Source organism: Hemitrygon akajei, chromosome 15 (assembly GCF_048418815.1).
Source record: "Hemitrygon akajei chromosome 15, sHemAka1.3, whole genome shotgun sequence".
Taxonomy (NCBI): Eukaryota; Metazoa; Chordata; class Chondrichthyes; order Myliobatiformes; family Dasyatidae; genus Hemitrygon; species Hemitrygon akajei.
The window spans coordinates 80,173,433-80,193,159 of record NC_133138.1 but is presented as its reverse complement, the minus strand read 5'-3'; the positions used below and the strand labels follow the sequence as shown (position 1 = coordinate 80,193,159).

The 19,727-nt window shown below is 40.0% G+C and overlaps 1 protein-coding gene across 3 annotated transcripts in view; it reads right to left on the bottom strand.

Annotated features, from left to right (window-relative positions):
* jakmip2 (janus kinase and microtubule interacting protein 2) overlaps positions 1-19,727 on the bottom strand; it is a 261,397-nt gene that overhangs the window by 98,710 nt on the left and 142,960 nt on the right. For all 3 annotated transcript variants that reach the window (XM_073067853.1, XM_073067855.1, XM_073067854.1), the window contains exons 2-4: positions 7,674-7,720; positions 6,761-7,017; positions 1,222-1,719 (exon numbers count right to left, since the gene is read on the bottom strand). In XM_073067853.1, coding sequence (XP_072923954.1) covers positions 1,222-1,719; positions 6,761-6,889 — 627 coding nt within the window. In that variant the 5' untranslated portion in view covers positions 6,890-7,017; positions 7,674-7,720. The remainder of the gene's footprint in view (positions 1-1,221; positions 1,720-6,760; positions 7,018-7,673; positions 7,721-19,727) is intronic.

The following is a 19,727-nucleotide window of genomic DNA, read 5'->3' as shown; positions in this document are numbered from 1 at the left end:
ACTAAAGGAAAGAAAATGCACAGCACATTCAAATAATGGCAAATTCTCTGTGTCATATCAATTAAATACAAATCGTGAGGAACATTAGGCTTCAGTTACTACTTAAATCCAAATACTTGAAGGTGGTTACTTATCTTCAGAGTTCCTCTTGCACTTGGTTTTTTGCTAATGTTTCTTTTGGATTATTCTATTTTGTTGAGTGAGGAACTCACTGAACTTAATGTACATCAATGGGATTCATGCATTGATACAGTAGTGGCAAAGATTTGAACTGTCCATAATTGTTAATTCAGCGATTTCTCGCATGCCCAATACAGCCAGAGATGGTCAAATTCATCAAAATCAAGGTTCCATAGGCCTCATTAGGGCAACATTGTTAATTTAAAAATATTAATTCCTCCAACTGTGTGATGATAATCATGAGAGAAACTTGCATTTGATTAGAAAACGCTCAGGTCAGTTCTTGTGTTGTGGAGTTTTTAAACTGTGCCATACAATCCTTCACTGCTGGTTACAGGAATGTAACCAGTCTCCTTGCCTGTTTGTATTAATCACACAATTGTCATTATTATGTGGATCCATGGTAAGTTAATCTAATTTCTCATTTTTGGTAAATAAAAAGGCATTTATCAATAATCTCTGTATTTGCATTTCAATGGGAGTAATCACAAGAATGTTACCATTACTATAGCTATTCATTATTAAGTTATGCTGAAGTTACTTATGCCTTTGAAGATTGTTGCTAGCATTAAATACTTTACTTTTGATTTGTTCATCTCATCCCAGAAGCAAGGGACCAAAAACACAACTGAAGAGAAATTCCAATGATCATCTAAACTTGGATTACCATATTCATTCATTGAAGAAGTGAACTATGGCATTACCTCAATATATCTACAATAATATGTTGCATAATTCAAAAATTGCAAATCACAATCCAAATTCTACCCTGCAAACAAGAGGCAATAGATTATACCAACATTTTACGAGCAAGTTGTATTCTATCCAAAAATTCCCAATAATGCAAACATAATGTTTTTACTGTTAATAAAAACTAAGCAAAGTAACTTTTAGTAAACGCTGTCATTTTTAACAATGAAAAGTCACGTCACTCTCAAGATTTGTCATGGTTACATTCTAGAATTATAACAGAAAGCAAATCCATTCAGCAATTGAAGGAACATTGATGCCATTCAAACTCCTGAAGGCAACGGTGCTCACCAGCCTGCGGATATCCTTCTCGGACTCCCATTTGATTTTAGCAATGGCCTCCTGATGGGACTGATGCTCGCTCCTCAAGTTCCCAGCTTTTATCTTGTCTGACTGAATCATGTTGCTCAGCGACTCCTCCACCTGCTTCTTGGCTGACTTCAGTTCACTTATTTCCTGCAACAGCTTAAGGCGCTCAGAGTCAAATGCTTTCCGAGCCTCGTCCCGGGCCTCATTAGACAGCGCTGTTCTTACTTTGTCACTGCTGCCATCTCGCAACGCATTCACAAGCGACTTAAGTCGTTGAATCTCTTGGTCTTTGATTTTGATCATGCGCGCGAGTTCCTGATCGTGCTGTTTTATTAGTGTCTCTCGAACAGACTGGAGTTCCTTCATTTTATCCTCATGGAGCTTGCTTTTCAAGTCCGTGACCATCGCCGTATGTTTGTGCTGCTCTTGCTCTCGTATACGCTTTCCCTCCTGCACCTTCTCTCGCTCAAGTTTATTAACCTGGAAGGAGAGCAACACAGGAAATTGGAATGACCGAGTTCTAAAATGTTAGATTTCAAACCACAACTTTTTCAATGAATCAGGATAAATATGCTCAAGAAAATTAAACAAAATCTAAGATCCTGGTATTTGAGGTACAAAATAAACCAGAATCAATGAATGTCATAGCTCTCTCGCTTTTCATTTGATTGCAAAGTCAAAACAGGGATTGAAATTAAATAGGAAAGTGTTAATTGGGTGGGTTGGTGGCAGGGTGGAGATACGTTTCTACCAAAGGAGGGTAGGACACTCCTTCCCTCTGCTGTCCGCAGGTCACCCTTTGACAAGGTATGCATTTGCTTAGCCCACCCCCACCCCTGATCAGGGTCACATGAAGCCATGGGAGTAGGTGGCGGATGGTCGTATGAGCAGCTGGTGCACATCACAAGTCCTGGTTATGCGACCACTGATGCCAAGCAGACAATCTTTTGAAGAGTAAACACTAAGTACACTGCAGATGCTGGGGTCAAATCAACACGCACAACACGCTGGAGGAACTCAGCAGGTCGGGCAGCATCCGTGGAAACTAGCAGTCAACGTTTCAGGCCAAGACCCTTCGTCAGGACTGAAGAGGGAGGGGCAGGGGCCCCATAAAGAAGGTAGGGGGAGAGTGGAAGGTACCAGGTGAAAAACCAATCTGAAGAAAGATTAAGGGGTGGGTGAGGGGAAGCAGGGAGGGGATAGGCAGGAAAAGTGAAGAAGGAATGTAAGGGGAAAGCACTATGTGTAGTAGAAGAAGGCAGAATCATGAGAGATCTTTTGAAAAGTATTGATCATGGCTGGGGTCAGCTATCTTGTAAAGACACTGCCCAGAATACGGCAACGGAAAACTACTTCTGTAGAAAAAATTGCCAAGAACAATCCTACGACTCGGCACAAAATAAGTTGGGGTGCGAGTTAAGTTTAATTTACACCGCCTTCCTTCAGCTGATTTCATCATAAAGTTATAAGAAGTTCTTAAGCAAAAATACTGAGAGAAATTAATTCTGCTGAGTAATTTTTGCAATAGCTCCAGACAATGTAAAACCAGGAAAGATTATGTAGATTTATAATACATGGCGGGGAGCTGTGGAAGCTAAATCGATTAATTGGATGGATCTGTCACAAGGATAATAAGCTAATTGGCCTTTAAGTTTGTTGTATTTACTCGTTGGTCTTTATCTGTAGAAACAATTGAGAAACAAGAGCAAAAATTTAACTTTTGCACGTAACAATTCCAAAGAAAGCGGAAACTATACACCCGAGTTGATCAACAGAAAATATTTATTAGAAAACTAATGGCTCAGAGCTTATCCTGTAAAGCTACTAATTTTTAACACTAGAAATCTAATTCCACCAGAGTAAGAAGCTTGTTCTCTTTTTTTTTCCTGAAGCTATCTCACCTCCTTTCTAAATGTGGATTATTTTGTGAGTTGGTGGTGCAGTGAACAGAGTTGCTGCCTCACAGATTCATTGACCCAGTTTGAATCAGGGACTCAAATGCTGTCTGTTGGAGTCTGTACATTGTCCTGTGACTATTGCTGCTTTCCTCCAACTTCCAAAGACATGTAGTTTGGTAAGTTAATTGAATACTGTAAATTGTCCCTACTGTAGGTGGGTGGTGGGGTTGCAGGAAATGTAGAAAGATGTAGTTAATGGATATGCTAAAAAGAACAGGTTACAGAGAAACCCGTGAAAGAACAGGACAGTAGTAAATTCCGTTAGATCCAGCATAGATCCTTTGTGCCAATAACCATTTGTAACATAAGAAGATATGGGATATGGTAGAATACGACATAGGAAATGACAGTCTTCAATCATAATCAACATGACATGCACAGAGAAATAACTGGAGGATAAACTCATAATTGACCCGAGAACTCTAACGTATATTGTGCTGCTCGTTTTAGGTGAACCATCTCGATGCAGGTGAAAGATTCAGCTTGAGGTTCAACACTGTACCACCCACTATCTGTTAGCAAGTTATTCCAAATGTATTTGATGACAATTTTTCCCTTCTTATAAAAAATAAACCTTTACAGAGAAAGAATTTCTTCATGAGACACATTGGTAGTTCATGTCATAAAAATGTTAGCAATAAGAATGACTGAGGGAAATATTCTATTATTGTCCTGTTTCTCCATTCCAAAAAATTATCATGAATCTTTTACACCTTCTACCACAATCCTTTGATTTTCCAAAAATCCATCAACATCTGCTCTGAATATACTCAATGACTGAGCATCCACAGTCGTCTAAGGTAGAGAATGCCAATGCTTCATAAACATAATTTTCTTGTCAAGTTTACTAACCTGGAGGCAAATAACACTGTAGCAAGCCCCTTAAGATCTTTATATTTAATTGACTTATAATAATTAAGAAAAAGTTTCTAGTCTGTCAACTTTCCCGAAAAGTCTATAACCTCTGGAATAAATATAGAAAATCAGGGGCATCTACAAAGGAAAGGGAAGAAAAGCAATTAAATCTAAAAGAGACAAGATCAAAGATGCACACAATCACATACACACACTTCCCATACATTGTGGATGCAAAATGTCCCATTTGAGTGTTCATTTGGTCAAATTTATTTTATCCCAAGGATGCTATTTTTAAAATTAAATTAAAGTTCTGATTAGAAGTTAAGGTCTTTAATCTGTCAATTGACTGATCTGAAAAGAGAGGATTATGATTATTTTAATTTGCTATTAGAGTATCCAGTGTGCTGGGAAGTTTTAATCTATGAACATAGAACTTCAAATATCCAAATTAATCTTCACTCCATTAAGTGTTTTAATGGAAAAATGGATGACTGTATATTAATGATTCTCTAAGTTAATATTCTGACCAACATGATGTGTGGCTGTCGATTGTCTGTATTCACATTCTTTGATTTCCCTATAATATAGCTAGCATTTGACTCAACGGGTCTTTGCTGGCTCTCAGAATATTCCCATTAATAGCATTCCTTCACACAATTCCCAGGAACCTGTTCTTTTATCACATGCCTGTCAAGTCTCATGACCCATCCCTGCTTTTCCACACACTCATTAAGACCAGGCATAATTATAGTGGCCAGCTAAAATACTAGCTTGCACATCTTTGACATGTGGGAGGAAACGGGCACACAGGGGAAAACCAGATGGTCACAGGAAGAATGTATAAAATCCATACAGTCAGTTCCCAAGGTCTGGATGGAAGCATGGTCATTGGACTATGCAGCATCAGCACCACTAGACACCAGTATTACAAACATTCACCGGTGATTCAACAATTGCAGTTTGGTCTACAATGCCTCAAGAATACTCAAATTCTAAAAGTTTAGTGTTTTGTTATAATTATCAGTCTATACAAGTTCTATTACCCTGTTCGGAAATGGACCTCCTACAGTATGTGATAGATATGAACCCTTGATTTCTCAGTCCAGCTTGTCTTGGCCCTTGTGCCTTATTTATCTACTTGTACTGCACTTTCTCTGTAACTCCAACACCTTATTCTACATTATGTTTTGTAATACCATTCTTTCATTCATTTCTCAGTAACTGTCTTTTATCACATGCCCATCCTTGATTCTCCACATACTCATTAGTATCAGGGTGAATTACAGTGGCCAGTGTAGATAGCAATGCAAACAAAAGCTATTCACTGTATTTAAAGACACCAACATGAGGAAATCTGCAGATGCTGGAAATTCAAGCAACACACACAAAATGTCGGTGGAACACAGCAGGCCAGGCAGCATCTATAGGAAGAAGTACAGTTGATGTTTCGGGCCGAGACCCTTCATCAGGACTAACTGAAAGAAGAGATAGTAAGAGATTTGAAAGTGGGAGGAGGAGGGGGAAATCCAAAATGATAGGAAAGACAGGAGGGGGAGGGATGAAGCTAAGAGCTCTCACCCCATCCTCCCGCCACCCCACTAAGGATAAGGTTCTCCTTGTCCTCACCTACCACACTACCAGCCTCCGGGTCCAACATATAATTCTCCGTAGCTTCCACCACCAAGCACATCTTTCCCTCCCCCCCTTTCTGCTTTCCGCAGGGATCGCTCCCTACGCGACTCCCTTGTCCATTCGACCCCCCCCCCCCCAATCCATTCCCACTGATCTCCCTCCTGGCACTTATCCTTGTAAGCGGAACAAGTGCTACACCTGCCCTTACACTTCCTCCCTCATCACCATTCAGGGCCCCAGACAGTCCTTCCAGGTGAGGCGACACTTCACCTGTGAGTCGGAATGTGTGAATGTGTCCGGTGCTCCTGGTGCGGCCTTCTATATATTGGTGAGACCCGACGCAGACTGGGAGACCATTTTGCTGAACACCTACACTCTGTCCACCAGAGAAAGCAGGATCTCCCATTGGCCACCCATTTTAATTCCACGTCCCATTCCCATTCTGATATGTCTATCCATGGCCTCCTCTACTGTCAAGATGAAGCCACATTCAGGTTGGAGGAACAACACCTTATATTCTGTCTGGGTAGCTTCCAACCTGATGTCATGAACATTGATTTCTCTAACTTCCATTAATGCTCCTCCTTTCCTTCTTACCCCATCCTTGACATATTTATTTATTTATTTTTCTATCATTTTCCCCCTTTTTTTCTCTCTCTGTCCCTCTCACAATCACTCCTTGCCTGCTCTCCATCTCCCTCTGGTGCTCCCCTTCCCCTTTCTTTCTCCCTAGACCTCCCATCCCATGACCCTCTCCCTTCTCCAGCTGTGTATCCCTTTTGCCAAACACCTTTCCAGCTCTTAGCTTCATCCCTCCCCCTCCCATCTTCTCCTATCATTTTGGATTTCCCCCTCCCCCTCTCAAATCTCTTACTATCTCTTCTTTCAGTTAGTCCTGACAAAGGGTCTCTGCCTGAAACGTTGTCTATACTTCTTCCTATAGATTCTGCAGGCCTGCTGCATCCCACTAGCATTTTGTGTGTGTTGCTATTCACTGTATATTGGTTTATGTGGCAAAAATAACCCAAATACATCATGCATTATTCTGTTCCCATTGATGATGCAACACTCACCTTACATTTTTCCTGATGAAGCTCTATTTGTATGTCAGTCAGTTTAGTCCTGAGATCCTCATTAGCAGCCTGTAAGGCAGCTATCAGGGCTTCAGGCTTTTCAGCCTTCCCACGCCCCTTCTTGGACATCTTCAGTTCTTCCTGTTATACTTTTGAATTCAAGAATAAATTGCCATTTTATTTTAGTGCAAATTCACTAGCACATTCTGTATCACATTCCCTGGCATCCTCCTGCCACCAGCAGGGCTGTGCAAAGCCTGGATCATAGACATCAAAGGAAATGATTCAATAAAGGTGACTGAAAAGAAGGTAATTTTACACATCTAACACAAAGCTGAATTTGTCAACATAGCTTACAAAGGCAGAGGGAAGATAAATATAAGGGTAAATTTTTCACCAGCTCTTAAAATATTCCCACTATTTCCATCACATTGACTTCCAAAGCAGCCCTTCTGGAATTCTTTTTGAGAATCTGCCAGGCTGTTGTAACAAAAACATCCACTTCAATGGGAAAATAGGGAATGAAATTTGTCACTGTAACGCCTGTTTTTGCCCATTCAATTCAATGTTAGTTTTTGATACCGCAAGTATTCTGAGTCAATAGAAAGAAATTCTGAAAAACATCAGAAATTTTAAAAAATTGGAAAAAAAAATTAACAATACATCATATTTTTTTATCCCAAAAATATAAGGTTTCTTCGACGGGTCTAGAGCAGGGTTTCCTAACCTATGGTCCATGGACTCCTCAGTTAATGGTAGGGGTCCATGGCATAAGAGTTCGGGAACCCCTTGCCTACAGGGAACACAAGGCTGGTTTGTTTGAATCTATTGATCCTACCAATGAAAAGTACTTCAGTTATATGTAAGTGGCCACTAGTGGTGTTACTACAATGTCAATTGTTGTTCATCATACCTTCATCCATCCATGTCCATCCATTTATCCAATGAAGCGGCACTCATCTGTGCAAATAAATCAGCAAAAATAAATGAGTTTGATTTTCAAGTACAGTTAAATAATTGATCTTTCTAACCGTTTTGAGAATGGCAATGCAACATTTGAGATTTAATGCTCCAAATTAAATGGCATTTTTTCTTATAATGTACTTTGCTACACCACCAATTGAGAATCGTTACCTTTCCAGGACTGCATTTACTCACAGGTGGGGCCATTCCTCAGCTGGGATCAATGACATTGGGAGATTGCCTTCTCTCCCTGCGGGTAAAAAGTGTGCCATGTACTTAGTGTGCAATGGTCACACCTCAGTTAACATAAGCTCTCATTTCCTGTTAGCTCATTGCAATACAAGACATAATGCATAGGTGCAGAATTAGGCCATTGCGACCATCAAGTCTACTCTGCCACTCCATCATAGCTGATCCCAGATCCCCCTCAACCCCACACACCTGCCTTCTCGCCATATCCTTTGATGCCCTGACTGATCAGGAAGCTATCAACTTCCGCCTTAAATATACCCACAGAGTTGGCCTCCACTGCAGGCTGTGGCAGAGCATTCCACAGATTCACTACCCTATGGCTCAAAAAAAAAATCATCCTCACCTTTGATCTAAAAGGTTGCCCCTCTGTTTAGAGGCTGTGCCGTCTAGTTGTGGATACCACCACCATATCCACCCTCTCTAGTCCTTTCAACATTTGGTAGATTTCAATGAGATCCCTCCCAATTCTTCTAAACTCCAGTGAGTACAGGCCCAAAGCTGCCAAACACTTCTCATATGCTAACTCTTTCATTCCCAGAATCATCCTCATGAACATCCTCTGGCCTCTCTCCAATGACAACACATCCTTTCTGAGATATGGGGCCAAAAACTATTGACAATAGTCAGGGCAGCCTGACTGGTGTCTTATAAAGGCTCAGCATTATCTCCTGGTTTTTATATTCTATTCCCCTTGAAATAAATGCCAACATTGCCTTTACCTTCTTTACAACTGACTCAACCTGTAAATTAACCACCTGGGAGTCTTGCAGAAGGACTCCCAAGCCCCTCTGCACATCTGATGTTTAAACCTTTTCTAAATTTAGATAATGGCCTGCACTATTGTTCCCTTTACCAAAATACATTATGTGCAATAGAAAGGCTGTAGTGAGTATGGATAATAATAATCTGACATTAAAAAGCTGAACAATGAAAAAAATATACCAATTAGCATTATTATTTTTTAAAAATGCTTGAATGGAGATTTTAAGATGCAAATACAAAAAATAGCATACAAAAGACTGGGTTGTTGTAACTTTCTAAGTATTTTAATTGGAATTTAAAAATAGCATGCATTAGTTGACTTGGAATATTTTTAAATATAGATTGGGAAAGCTGGATGCACAAAGAGCCAGGATTTGATGAGACAAGTGGTATCATTCAGCTTAATTCTGTCTATTCATTCAGTCTAAAAGCTACATAACATCAATTTAAGTATCATTCGATGGATGAATTAACAGAACAAGATTCTGCTATTTCTCTCCCCAGTGCAGGGACAAAACTACCAATATCTGTTGTTGCCATCTTATTTTTCTTTGTCACACCAGACGGTCAGCCATTCTTGTCTGGTGTGTGGTGTCATGACTAGTCTCCTTTCGGATTAACCAGGTCACGATATGAACATTCCTAACTCGACCCTTGTATTTTCTTTTCCCCCGAAGCCGATTAGCTACCCCGACACTCAACCCACTACGGATGGAAAGTGTGCTTGGGGGTGGCCCAACTTGGATTCAAACTCTGGAGCCTTCGCTCCGGAGTCCGGCACTGATACCATTGTGCCACCAGCCGGCCATCTTATTGGAGATCAGCCATTGAATCATGGAGGTGAAGACGTGAGTTTATTTCTACTCCAAGTCCAGTGCCACTTACGGAAATTATTTTCCATAAGCCCATAAGACATAGGAGCTCCTCCACTCAATCATGGCTGATCCTTTTCTCCCCTCCTCAGCCCATTCCTTGACCTTCTCCCCATAACCTTTGATGTTGTATCCAATCAAGAAACTATCAAGCTCTGCCTTAAATACACCCTATGACTAGCTGCCTGTGGTAATAAAATTCTACAAATTCACCACTCTCTGGCTAAAGAAATTTCTCTGGATCCCTGCTTTAGATGGATGCCCCTCTGTCCTGAGGCTGTGTCATCTTCTCCTAGATTCTCCCACCATGGGAAACATCCTTTCTACAACTATTCTCTCTAGGCCTTTCAACATTCAAGAAGTTTCAATGAGATCCCCCCCTCATCCTTCCAAATTCCAGTGAGTACAGACCCAGAGCCTTAAAAATATTCCTGGTATAATAACCCTTTCATTCCCGGAATCATCCTTGAGAACCTCCTCTGGACAGTCTACAATTCCAGCCCATCTTTTCTTAGATGAGGAGCCCAAAACTGTTCACAATACTCGAGGTGAGACCTCACCAGTGCCTTATAAAACCCTAGCATCACATCTCTGCTCTTATATTCTAGACCTCTTGAAATGAATGCTAACATTGCATTTGCCTTCCTCACCACTGACTCAACCTGCAAGTTGACCTTTAGGGTGCTTTGCACAAGGACTCCCAAGTCACTTTGCATCTCAGATTTCTATATTTTCTTCCCGTTTAGAAAATAGTCTTCGCATTTATTTCTTCTATGAAAGTGTATGACCATGCTTTTTCCAATATTGTATTTTATTTGCTACTTTCTTGCCCTTTCTCCTAATCTGTTCTTTCTACAGCTTACCTGTTTCCTCAACACTATCTGCCCTTCCACCAATCTTCATATCATCTGTAAATATGGCAACAAGGCCATCTATTCCATCATCTAAATTATTGATATAGAGCATAAAAAAGCTGTCCCAACACTGGGGAAGATCACTAGTACTGGCACCAACCAGAATAGAATCCTTTTATTCCCACTCAGTGCCTCCTACCAATCAGCCAATGCTCTAACCATGCCAGTGATTTTCCTGCAATACCATGGGCAGTAAATATATACCATAAATATAATATAAATATAATATAAAAACCTAAATACCATACCACTTGGTAAGCAGCCCCATGTGTGGCACCTTGTCAAAGGCCTTCTGGAAGTTTAAATATACAACATCCACTACAACCTTTTTATCTATCCTATGTTTAATTTCCACAAAGAATTCCAACAAGTTTGTCAGAAAAGATTTTCCCTTAAGGAAACCTCGCTGACTTTGTCCTATCTTGTCCTGTGTCACCAGGTAGTCCATAGCAAACCTTAAAAATTGACTCTAACATCTTCCCAACCACTGAGGTCAGGCTAACTGGTCTATAGTTTCCTTTCTGCTGCCTTCTTCCTTTCTTAAAGAATGGAGTGACATTTACAATTTTCCAGTCCTCTGGCACCATGCCAAAATCCAAATGATTTTTAAAAGATTATTATTGATGCCTCTACAGCTACCTTTTTCAGAACCCTAGGGTGCAGATCATCAGGTCTGGGTGACTTGTGTACCTTCAACTCTTTCAGCTTTTTGAGCACCTTCTCCCTTGCAATAGCAACTGAACTCACTTCTCTTCCTCCACCCCCTTCAACATATGGCACACTCTTCTGTCAGGGAATGTACACATATGCACTTAATTCTTTTAGTCAAATACAATTCAGCTTTATATTAAAAAATTACAAAATAATATTCTTTCATGAAACAAACCTAATATTGTGGCGAATAATATCTTACCATTAGATTCAGATATTGTCCAATTCTTTTTTTTTATAATTTTCTTTTTTTTGTAATTTATTTTTTTTATTGAAGTTCATTAAACAAACATTTCCATTAGATGTATTTCAGACATTGTACATATATATCATATAATCATATATATCACAAATCTCCACAAAGTATTTATCTGAGGTATACACTTATAGAAAGAGTGGAAAGAAAAAACAAGCAAAAGGAAAGAACTATGTACAAGTAGGGAGTGATTTTTTTTTTGCAACAGATTCATCGATTTGTGAGAATAAAATCAGGCCTATGAGGCATTATGTAGTTAAACTATTTTGATATTGTCCAATTCTATTGCCCTTGCAATGTTGTTAAATTACATTCTTATACTCTTTTGTGGTTTAAAGATCATTAATTTCAAAGTGCTTAATGATAAGGAATCCCAGAATTTTGACCAGAGACAATGAAGGAATAAAGATATAATTCTGAGTCAATCAGAAAGATGGAAAGGAACTTGCAGATGATGCTGTTCCCTTATTTAAATTTACTGTCCTTGACCTTCTGAAAGATCCAAGGTTTGAAAATGAGCATTCTCTAAAGACCTAATGTACTCTAAACAGCACGTTGGGAAATACTCCTGGAGACAATAGTTCATGAATGAGAGCTAAAGTTCATATTAATTAATTATAATCAGACAGAGGGACTGAATATTAGGCCAGTAATCAAAAGACCAGAGGTAATAATCTAAAGGCATGAGTTCAAATTCTATCATAGCAGTAGGGGAATTTAAACTCATTTGAGGGAATTATTTGAAGATCGAACAGAGGGAATTAGGCAGGAATGAAATGCGGTTCATAGCTTCTGTCAGTGTCAACTATGTCACCAAGCCCATATGCAGCCTATGCCCATTGCCAAGGAAGACTCAGTGATTAGGAAGCAGAGTTTCAACAACAAAACTAGTAAATTAAATTCAACAGTGGGTAATTCAGAAACATTGTTCTGACAGGAAGACTCAAAGCTGGACAGTCAAGTTTTGAAAGTCCAAGTGCACTAATAATGGGACCATTTTCATCTAATGTCTGAATACCACTATACTTGACCATTTCCATTCGTATCTATCCAGAGGTGGGCAGATGCTCATTTGAAAGAGCTTTGCTTATCCTATTTTCTCTACAGTCCTTACTTGCATCCCTCCTATCTCTCATTAGTATACTGTCACTCTGCAACATGACCTGTAAGAAAAGAACTGGCTTCATTGCACCGCCGGATGATAGCTCTGTCATCACAGAGCATAAGTACGGTATCCCAATGCAGAAGTTAGGTGGCAATAAAACTGAATAGGTGTTGAAAAAAGACGAGTAAGTGAGAACAGGTTCAAAGAGAACAGGATTGATGAACCTATTCTGCTGGGAGAAGGCATGAACCTAATAGACTGAGTAGCCTTTGCTGTTGTAATAAGAAAGAAATCTCTTTCATCTGGTAAGTTAACAATCACTTAGATATCTAAATTAAGATACTGTTTAAATATTGACCAGAAGTAAAAACACTAATTCAGTTTAAAATGTATCTATTTTTTCTGACCGATATGCATTTTGTCGAGATGCAAAAGGAAATGTCATTCTTCTCCTCGTCATCCCCTGAGATGCCTGAGGGCATGTCGGTGAACACCATCCGGAGAAGTCCATTCTAGTTTTGCATTACATTCTCAGAAGCCACAGACAAGCAATATCATTCGCGTTTATGATAGCTGGTGATTCACTCACAAGCAGTTTTCAAAGTGCCTAGGCAGCTATTGCTCAGAATCCAAGCAAAGCAGATTTAATCATGGTAGCAGAGTCCCTTTGAACTCATGGGACTTCTTCAGCTACTATAACTGGTTATGCTTGTGCATGGATATCCAGCTGGAATTATTCAATGCAGAGAAGAATCCCTGTAAAGTTCAAGGTTCGACATGTATTTCAAAGTACCTGTGCCACATCATCCAAATGAGCATGGAATAACTTGACAGATCTGTGCTTGTACAACAGTTTGAAATCAGATGCAATTTGCCTCTACAAAACATGACAGTCCTCATTTTGCCCCTCAGTATTCACAGAGTAAATCAACCTCAAACAGTAATATTGAGATGGCAGTAAATCTATAAATTCTGGGAACATTAATTTATTAAAGATATCCCTCACTTTACAGCCAATTCTTCAGGGGGAGAAAACAGGCAATTCATTGCAAATTATCAATTAATGGCATTTACAAATGTTCACATCAGTTTGCATTTCAGTTAGGAGTTCGTCTCTCTAAAAGAACAATGGTCTGATTTTCCTGAGAAATTTCTGAAACTGTCAAAAGCCAGAAGATTTGGAATCAAACCAGGCAGTGCATGCTTTGAATTTCTTCACAGGTTCTCAGCAGTGGTTACCCAACTGTGTTCTGATGTTAGGTTCCTAACGGAATCTAGATGCTAAGGGCAAATCTCCTGCACTTTCTCAGCAATTGCACTGCACTGGGTAGTTTGCACCAGTTTACACCCGATGCAGGATCACTGCCGCCCTTTATTTCAATGGAGAGAAACAGCTGCAATAGAGAGGTAATATGTAATTACGGTATGTTATTTAATTATTAAAATATCCAGATTTTCTGAAATAATTTATTTTTAAGCAGTTTGATTAAATGTCTATTGAGAGTCAATCCAGTAAGACCAGCATTGAATGTGGCTTCCTCATTATTTTCAGGCAATTCTTATTCTCTAGCTTAAGTATAAGCTTGTCTGGTGCACCATGTTAATGCCGGCTTCCAAACATAGAATGTAACAAAACTTTTAATACAACTCCTTTAAGAACAGGTAAACAGCATCTTTTTCTCCCCCAGGATTGTAATGTCCAATAATAGCGGACATGCATTTGAGGTGAGAGAGGTTCTATTGAAAGGAGATGTGTGGGGAAAGTTTTGTTTTTACACAGTGAGAATGGAGGGTGTCTGCTATGTACTGCCAGAGATGGTAGTGGAGGCAAATATGATAGAGGCTTCCTTTTCACCGCTGAGCAGTTTCCATACCATGCAGTGACACTGCATGTTAAGACGCTCTCTACTGTGTATGTGTAGAAGGTCGTGGGTATTGCTCTACATAATCCAGCACCCTTCAGCTTCCTCAGAAAGCAGAGACATTGGTGAGCTTTCTTGATTGCACAGGATGTGTTCTGGGACCATGAGAGATTGTGTAGGATGTGCGCTCCCAGAAGTTTGAAAATGCTTGTTGTTTCCCCCACTGTGCCATTGATGAAAGAGGGGTGTGAGTGGTACGAGTTCGCTGAAGTTGATAACCATCTCCTTTGTCTTATCGACATTGAGTAAAAGGTTATTTGCCTGGCACCAGGCCTCGAGCTCTTCCACCTCTCTCTGTAGAGTGTCTCATCGTTGGTCATCACCGTCATGTCATCGGCGAGCTTGTCAATGGGACCATGCAGGTGTTTGGCCATGAAGTTGTGTGTGAGCAGAGTGTACAGAAGGGGGTTCAGCATACAGCTGTGTAGAGGATGATGGGAAGGGAGGAACTGTTGTGCATCCTGACTACCTAAGGTTGGTTGGTTATGTTCTATGGATCAATAATGGATAAAGTGTTCTTCACAGCAACGTGACAGACCACAGCATTGAAGTTCAGATTGAAATTTTCTCTATTCTACTCTCAGTATACGAACCTTTATTGTTTTTGCTTCTGTGATTTTGGAATCCTTACTCAGATTTCTTAAATACGTTACCATCTTTAAAAACTTTCTGAAAACAGATTTTTGTTTTAATTTGCAGCCATTTCTTCTCTGCTCAGGTTTGACCACACAGGTGAAACCTCTTGTGACACTGACTGGGCTAAAGTTGCTATACAGAGTCATTGTTGGCTGTACATATACCTCAAAGATAATGGATCTGCACTGTTGCAATTTGATTTCTAAAACACGTATACATGACCTGACCACAAATTAAAAATGACTATCCTTTGAAGGGTCTCGGCCCGAAACATTGGCTACTCTTTTCTCACGGATGCTGCCTGACCTGCTGAGTTCTTCCAGCATTGTGTACGTATCCTTTCATGGACCCCATGCCAATAGCCAGTCCATCTGTTTATTTAAAGGTGAGAAAAATTTGTAACTGAAACAAGAATCAAATGAGTATGAGAGAGGGTAGGAAAATGGGCCTGAGCAATTTCAGATCACCTCTGATCTTATTGAATGGAAGAATATGCTTAAGGGTTCAGATAGTCTATTTCTGTCCCTACCTCAAGAACTTGTGTAATTCATTGAAGGAAGTTTTCTGTAAATTGATCCTAATCTCCATGGCAATCCTTGTCATCTTCCCCAAATTGATAATACCAACTTCAAGTTTATAGAGTCAGGCAGCATAGAAAAAGCTTAACAGTCCTATGCTGACCAAGATGCCCTCATCCAAGCTAGACTATTTGGTCAGAATTTCACCCATTAAACCTATCCAATCCACATAATTGTCCAACAGTCATTTACATCCTCCCTGAACCACTTCCTCTGGCAGATTATTCCACATGTGTAACAAAAAAGTCACCCCTCAAGTTCCTATTACATCCTTCCACTCTCATCTTAAACCAATGCCTGCTAATACTGATTCTTCAAAACAGCTGAGTACGTTCACTATATTAATGCCCCACATGACCTTATACATCTTTATATGATTGCCTCCCAGTCACCTATGCTCCATGGAATAAAGTCTTCAACTGTCGACCCTCTCCTGGGAGGTCAGTCCTTCAAGTCAAAGTAACATCCCTGCAAATCTTTTCTGCTCTTTCTCCAGTTTAATACCATCATTCCTATAGCAGGGCAACCAAAACCAAACACAGTACTTCAGGTGCAGCCTTACCAGCATCCTGCACAACTGCACCATGTCCTCTCAGCTTTTCTATTCAATGCCCTGATCTATGAAGGCCAGCATGCCAAAAGCCTTCTTCACTACTGTCAACTCTGCAATATTTGTGTTTGACAACACCCCCAATGCCTCAGTTCTAGTTATTTTAGATGATCCACTAATAATAATCATAATAATAATAATAATAATAATAATAATAATTCCAAGCCTAGATCCTGAAAAATTAATGAATCAATGTCCTATTAAACTCTGGTCAAGTTTAACTTTTCAGGTTATTGTATACCATGAGAATCGGTGCTTGGTTCAAAGCCGTTCATCACCCAAATGAATGATTTGGTCGAGGATACCAAAGTTCATCTTTCCGAGTTTAGTAATGGTACAAAAGTAGTTGTGCGTGTGGGGGTGGGGACGAGGATTTAAAAAGGCAAGCCAAGTGATTGCATATGAATATTGAGTTTATTGCAGAAAATGTGAAGCCATCCACCCAGGTGCACAAACAGATAAGCACAATATTTTTTTAATGATGTGTGATTGGGTAGTTAAAAGTCACCTAAGACACAAGTCACTGTAAACTGCAGGTGATTAAGAAGCCAATTGTATGTAGGCTTTAATTACAAGAGGATTTGAACACCAGAGGAAAGATGTCTTGGCTGCAATTATATTGTCTTACAGTGATTATTAAGCAGAGCTTGGGTCAGCTACTTAAAATGTGTGAGTTAATTCACCTCCATCGTGATCACACTCTCCATCTCTCATCTCCCTTGATACACAGCTTCAGTTGCACCGTGCTCCCATAACTCACCCTCCCCAATAATACTGAATTAGCATTAACTCCGCCCACATTCACAATCCTCCCACCAATGAGAAAACTTGCCCGATTCTGAGCCGCCATCTTTTTGAAGGTTTCTTTGTGTGGAAGGCAGCAGGGAGGTTTGGGGAAACCCTGCTCTTTCCTGTCCTGCACTCTTCCTCCCATCCATCACCTCGCTTTTCAAATCATGCCCCAGTGAACACTAATCTCTCAATTTATAAGCACTTGATTTATGAATCAGGTAAGAGTCTTCATGTCACAGAGCTAGGCTAGTGACTCATTCTCCATACCCTTCTGTGAGAAATACAAGACATTTCACCTTGTCTTTTTGACTTACAAAATATTTTCCAGCACTGCATTCAATGCAGTATGTGCAGGTCTGTAAGAACAGGGTCAATGACAGGCAAACACGATGGCCTGAGTTAGTGGCTGAGCAGCAAAGTTCTCGATGGTGTCTTCATGAAAAGTGAAAGGATTCAATTCTACTCGGAAAAGTCTGCAGGTTATCGTTAAATATTTTCACCACTATTACAAGAATTACTTTTTGTGGATGAGTGTTCCAAGTCAAGGGAGAAGTTCTCAGTTTCCTTTTCCATGTATTTTTCAATGACATTCTCTGTGTAATGCATATCAACATTTTACAGAATATCTTGTCCTTCATCTCCAAAAGATGGGAATAAAATGAAAAGAAAGCATCATTTCATTGCAAGAAATTAACCATCTCTTCATGGAAGCTGCTTACCTCTGCCAAGCATCTTATTCAGGCGTTTGCAAAGTTAAGTATTTGTTTAACTGGAATAAAATGCTAACAGAACTTTGAGTTGAGAGGAATAGGCCATCTCTCAATTTGCAAGGTGGCAGGCCTCGATGGAGTACCTGGTATGACTCTGAAAATTAGTGCCAACCATCTGGCAGGGATAGTCAAAGACATTCTCAATCTCAGACGGTATGTTCAGAAGTACCCACTTTTTTCAAAAGGGGAAAAAGTTTTACCAGTGCCCAAGAAGAGCAGAGTGAACTAACTGAATGATTATCATCTAATGGCACTCTCATCAATGGTGATGAAACACCTTGACAGGCTGGTCATGGCTAGAACCAACTCTTGCCTCCACAAGGACCTGGACCCACTGCAATTTGCCTGACACCACAATAGGTCTACAGCAGACACAATCTTGATAGCTCTTCACATGGCTTTGGATCACCTGGACAATACAAATAACCATATCAGCATTCTGGTTTATTGACTATAGCTGGAGGACACCCACCACCCACGACATGCCCTGTTCTCAGTGCTACCATCAGAAAGGATGTACAGAAGCCATGCACTCAATGATGCACAAACAGCTTTTTCCCCTCTGATATCCAATTACTAAATAAACATTGAATGCATGAACCCTACCTCAATAATTTATTTAAAATTGAACACAATCATTCCTACAGCTCTGATTGAAAAGCAACAGAAGCTGGGCCTCTTTACCTCCCTTTGCAACTGGATTCTCAATTTATTAACCAGAAGACCACAATCTGTGTGGATTAGTGATAATATCTCTTCCTCATTGAGGATTAACGCTGGTACACTTCAGGGATGTGTGCTTAGCCCACTACTCTATTCACTATACCCATCACTATGTGGCTAGGTATAGCTCAAATGCCATCTATAAACTTGCTGATGATACAGCAATTGTTGGCAGAATCGCAGATGGAGATGAGAGGGGATACAGGAGTGTGATATTCTAGCTAGTTGAGTGATGAAGCTGCAGAGAGTTGTAAAATTAGTCAGCTCCATCATGGATACCAGCCTCCATATTATCCAAGAGATCTTCAAGGACCAGTGCCTCAAAAAAGTGACTTCCATCATCAAGGACCCCCACCACCCAGGCCATGTCCTGATCTCATTGTTACCATCAGGAAGGAGGTACAGAAGGCACACTCTCAACAATTCAGGAACAGCTACTTCCCCTCTGCTATCCAGTTACTAAATGGACATTGAACCCATGAACTCTACTTCACTACTTTCTTTTAAATTTCTGTTTTTGCAGTACTTATTGTTATTTAACTTCTTCACATAGATAAATATACTTACTGTAATTGTTTTCTGTATTTCTCATGTATTGTAATGTACTGCTTCCACAAATTTCAAGGCATTTGCTGGTGATATTAAACAGGATTCTGAATATAAGCACTGGCATGAACCAGTTGGGCCAAATAGCCTGTTCCTGTACCATATTTTTTCATAATCCTATGCATTCTAACAAGAGCAGCTATCTGCAGGAATAAATCATACTTTTTTAAAATTATGACTGAATGATTTAGAGCTAGGTTAATTACCTGCCTATTACCTCCTCTGGTGCCCCTTCTTCTGTCCATTCTTCCTTGGTCCACACTCCACTCTTATCAGATTCCTTCTTCTCCAGCTCTTTACCTTTCCCATCCACCTGGCTTCACTTGTCATCTTCTAGCTAGTCCTTCCCTCCCCCTACCTTTTTATTCTGGCATCTGTCCCCTTTCTTTCCAGTCCTGAAGAAGGGCCTCAGCCCTTTTTAAACAGAAGACTGGTGCTGGACTACAATTAAGTAAACTGAGCCTGAGAACTTGATTGAACAGGCTATCATACCAA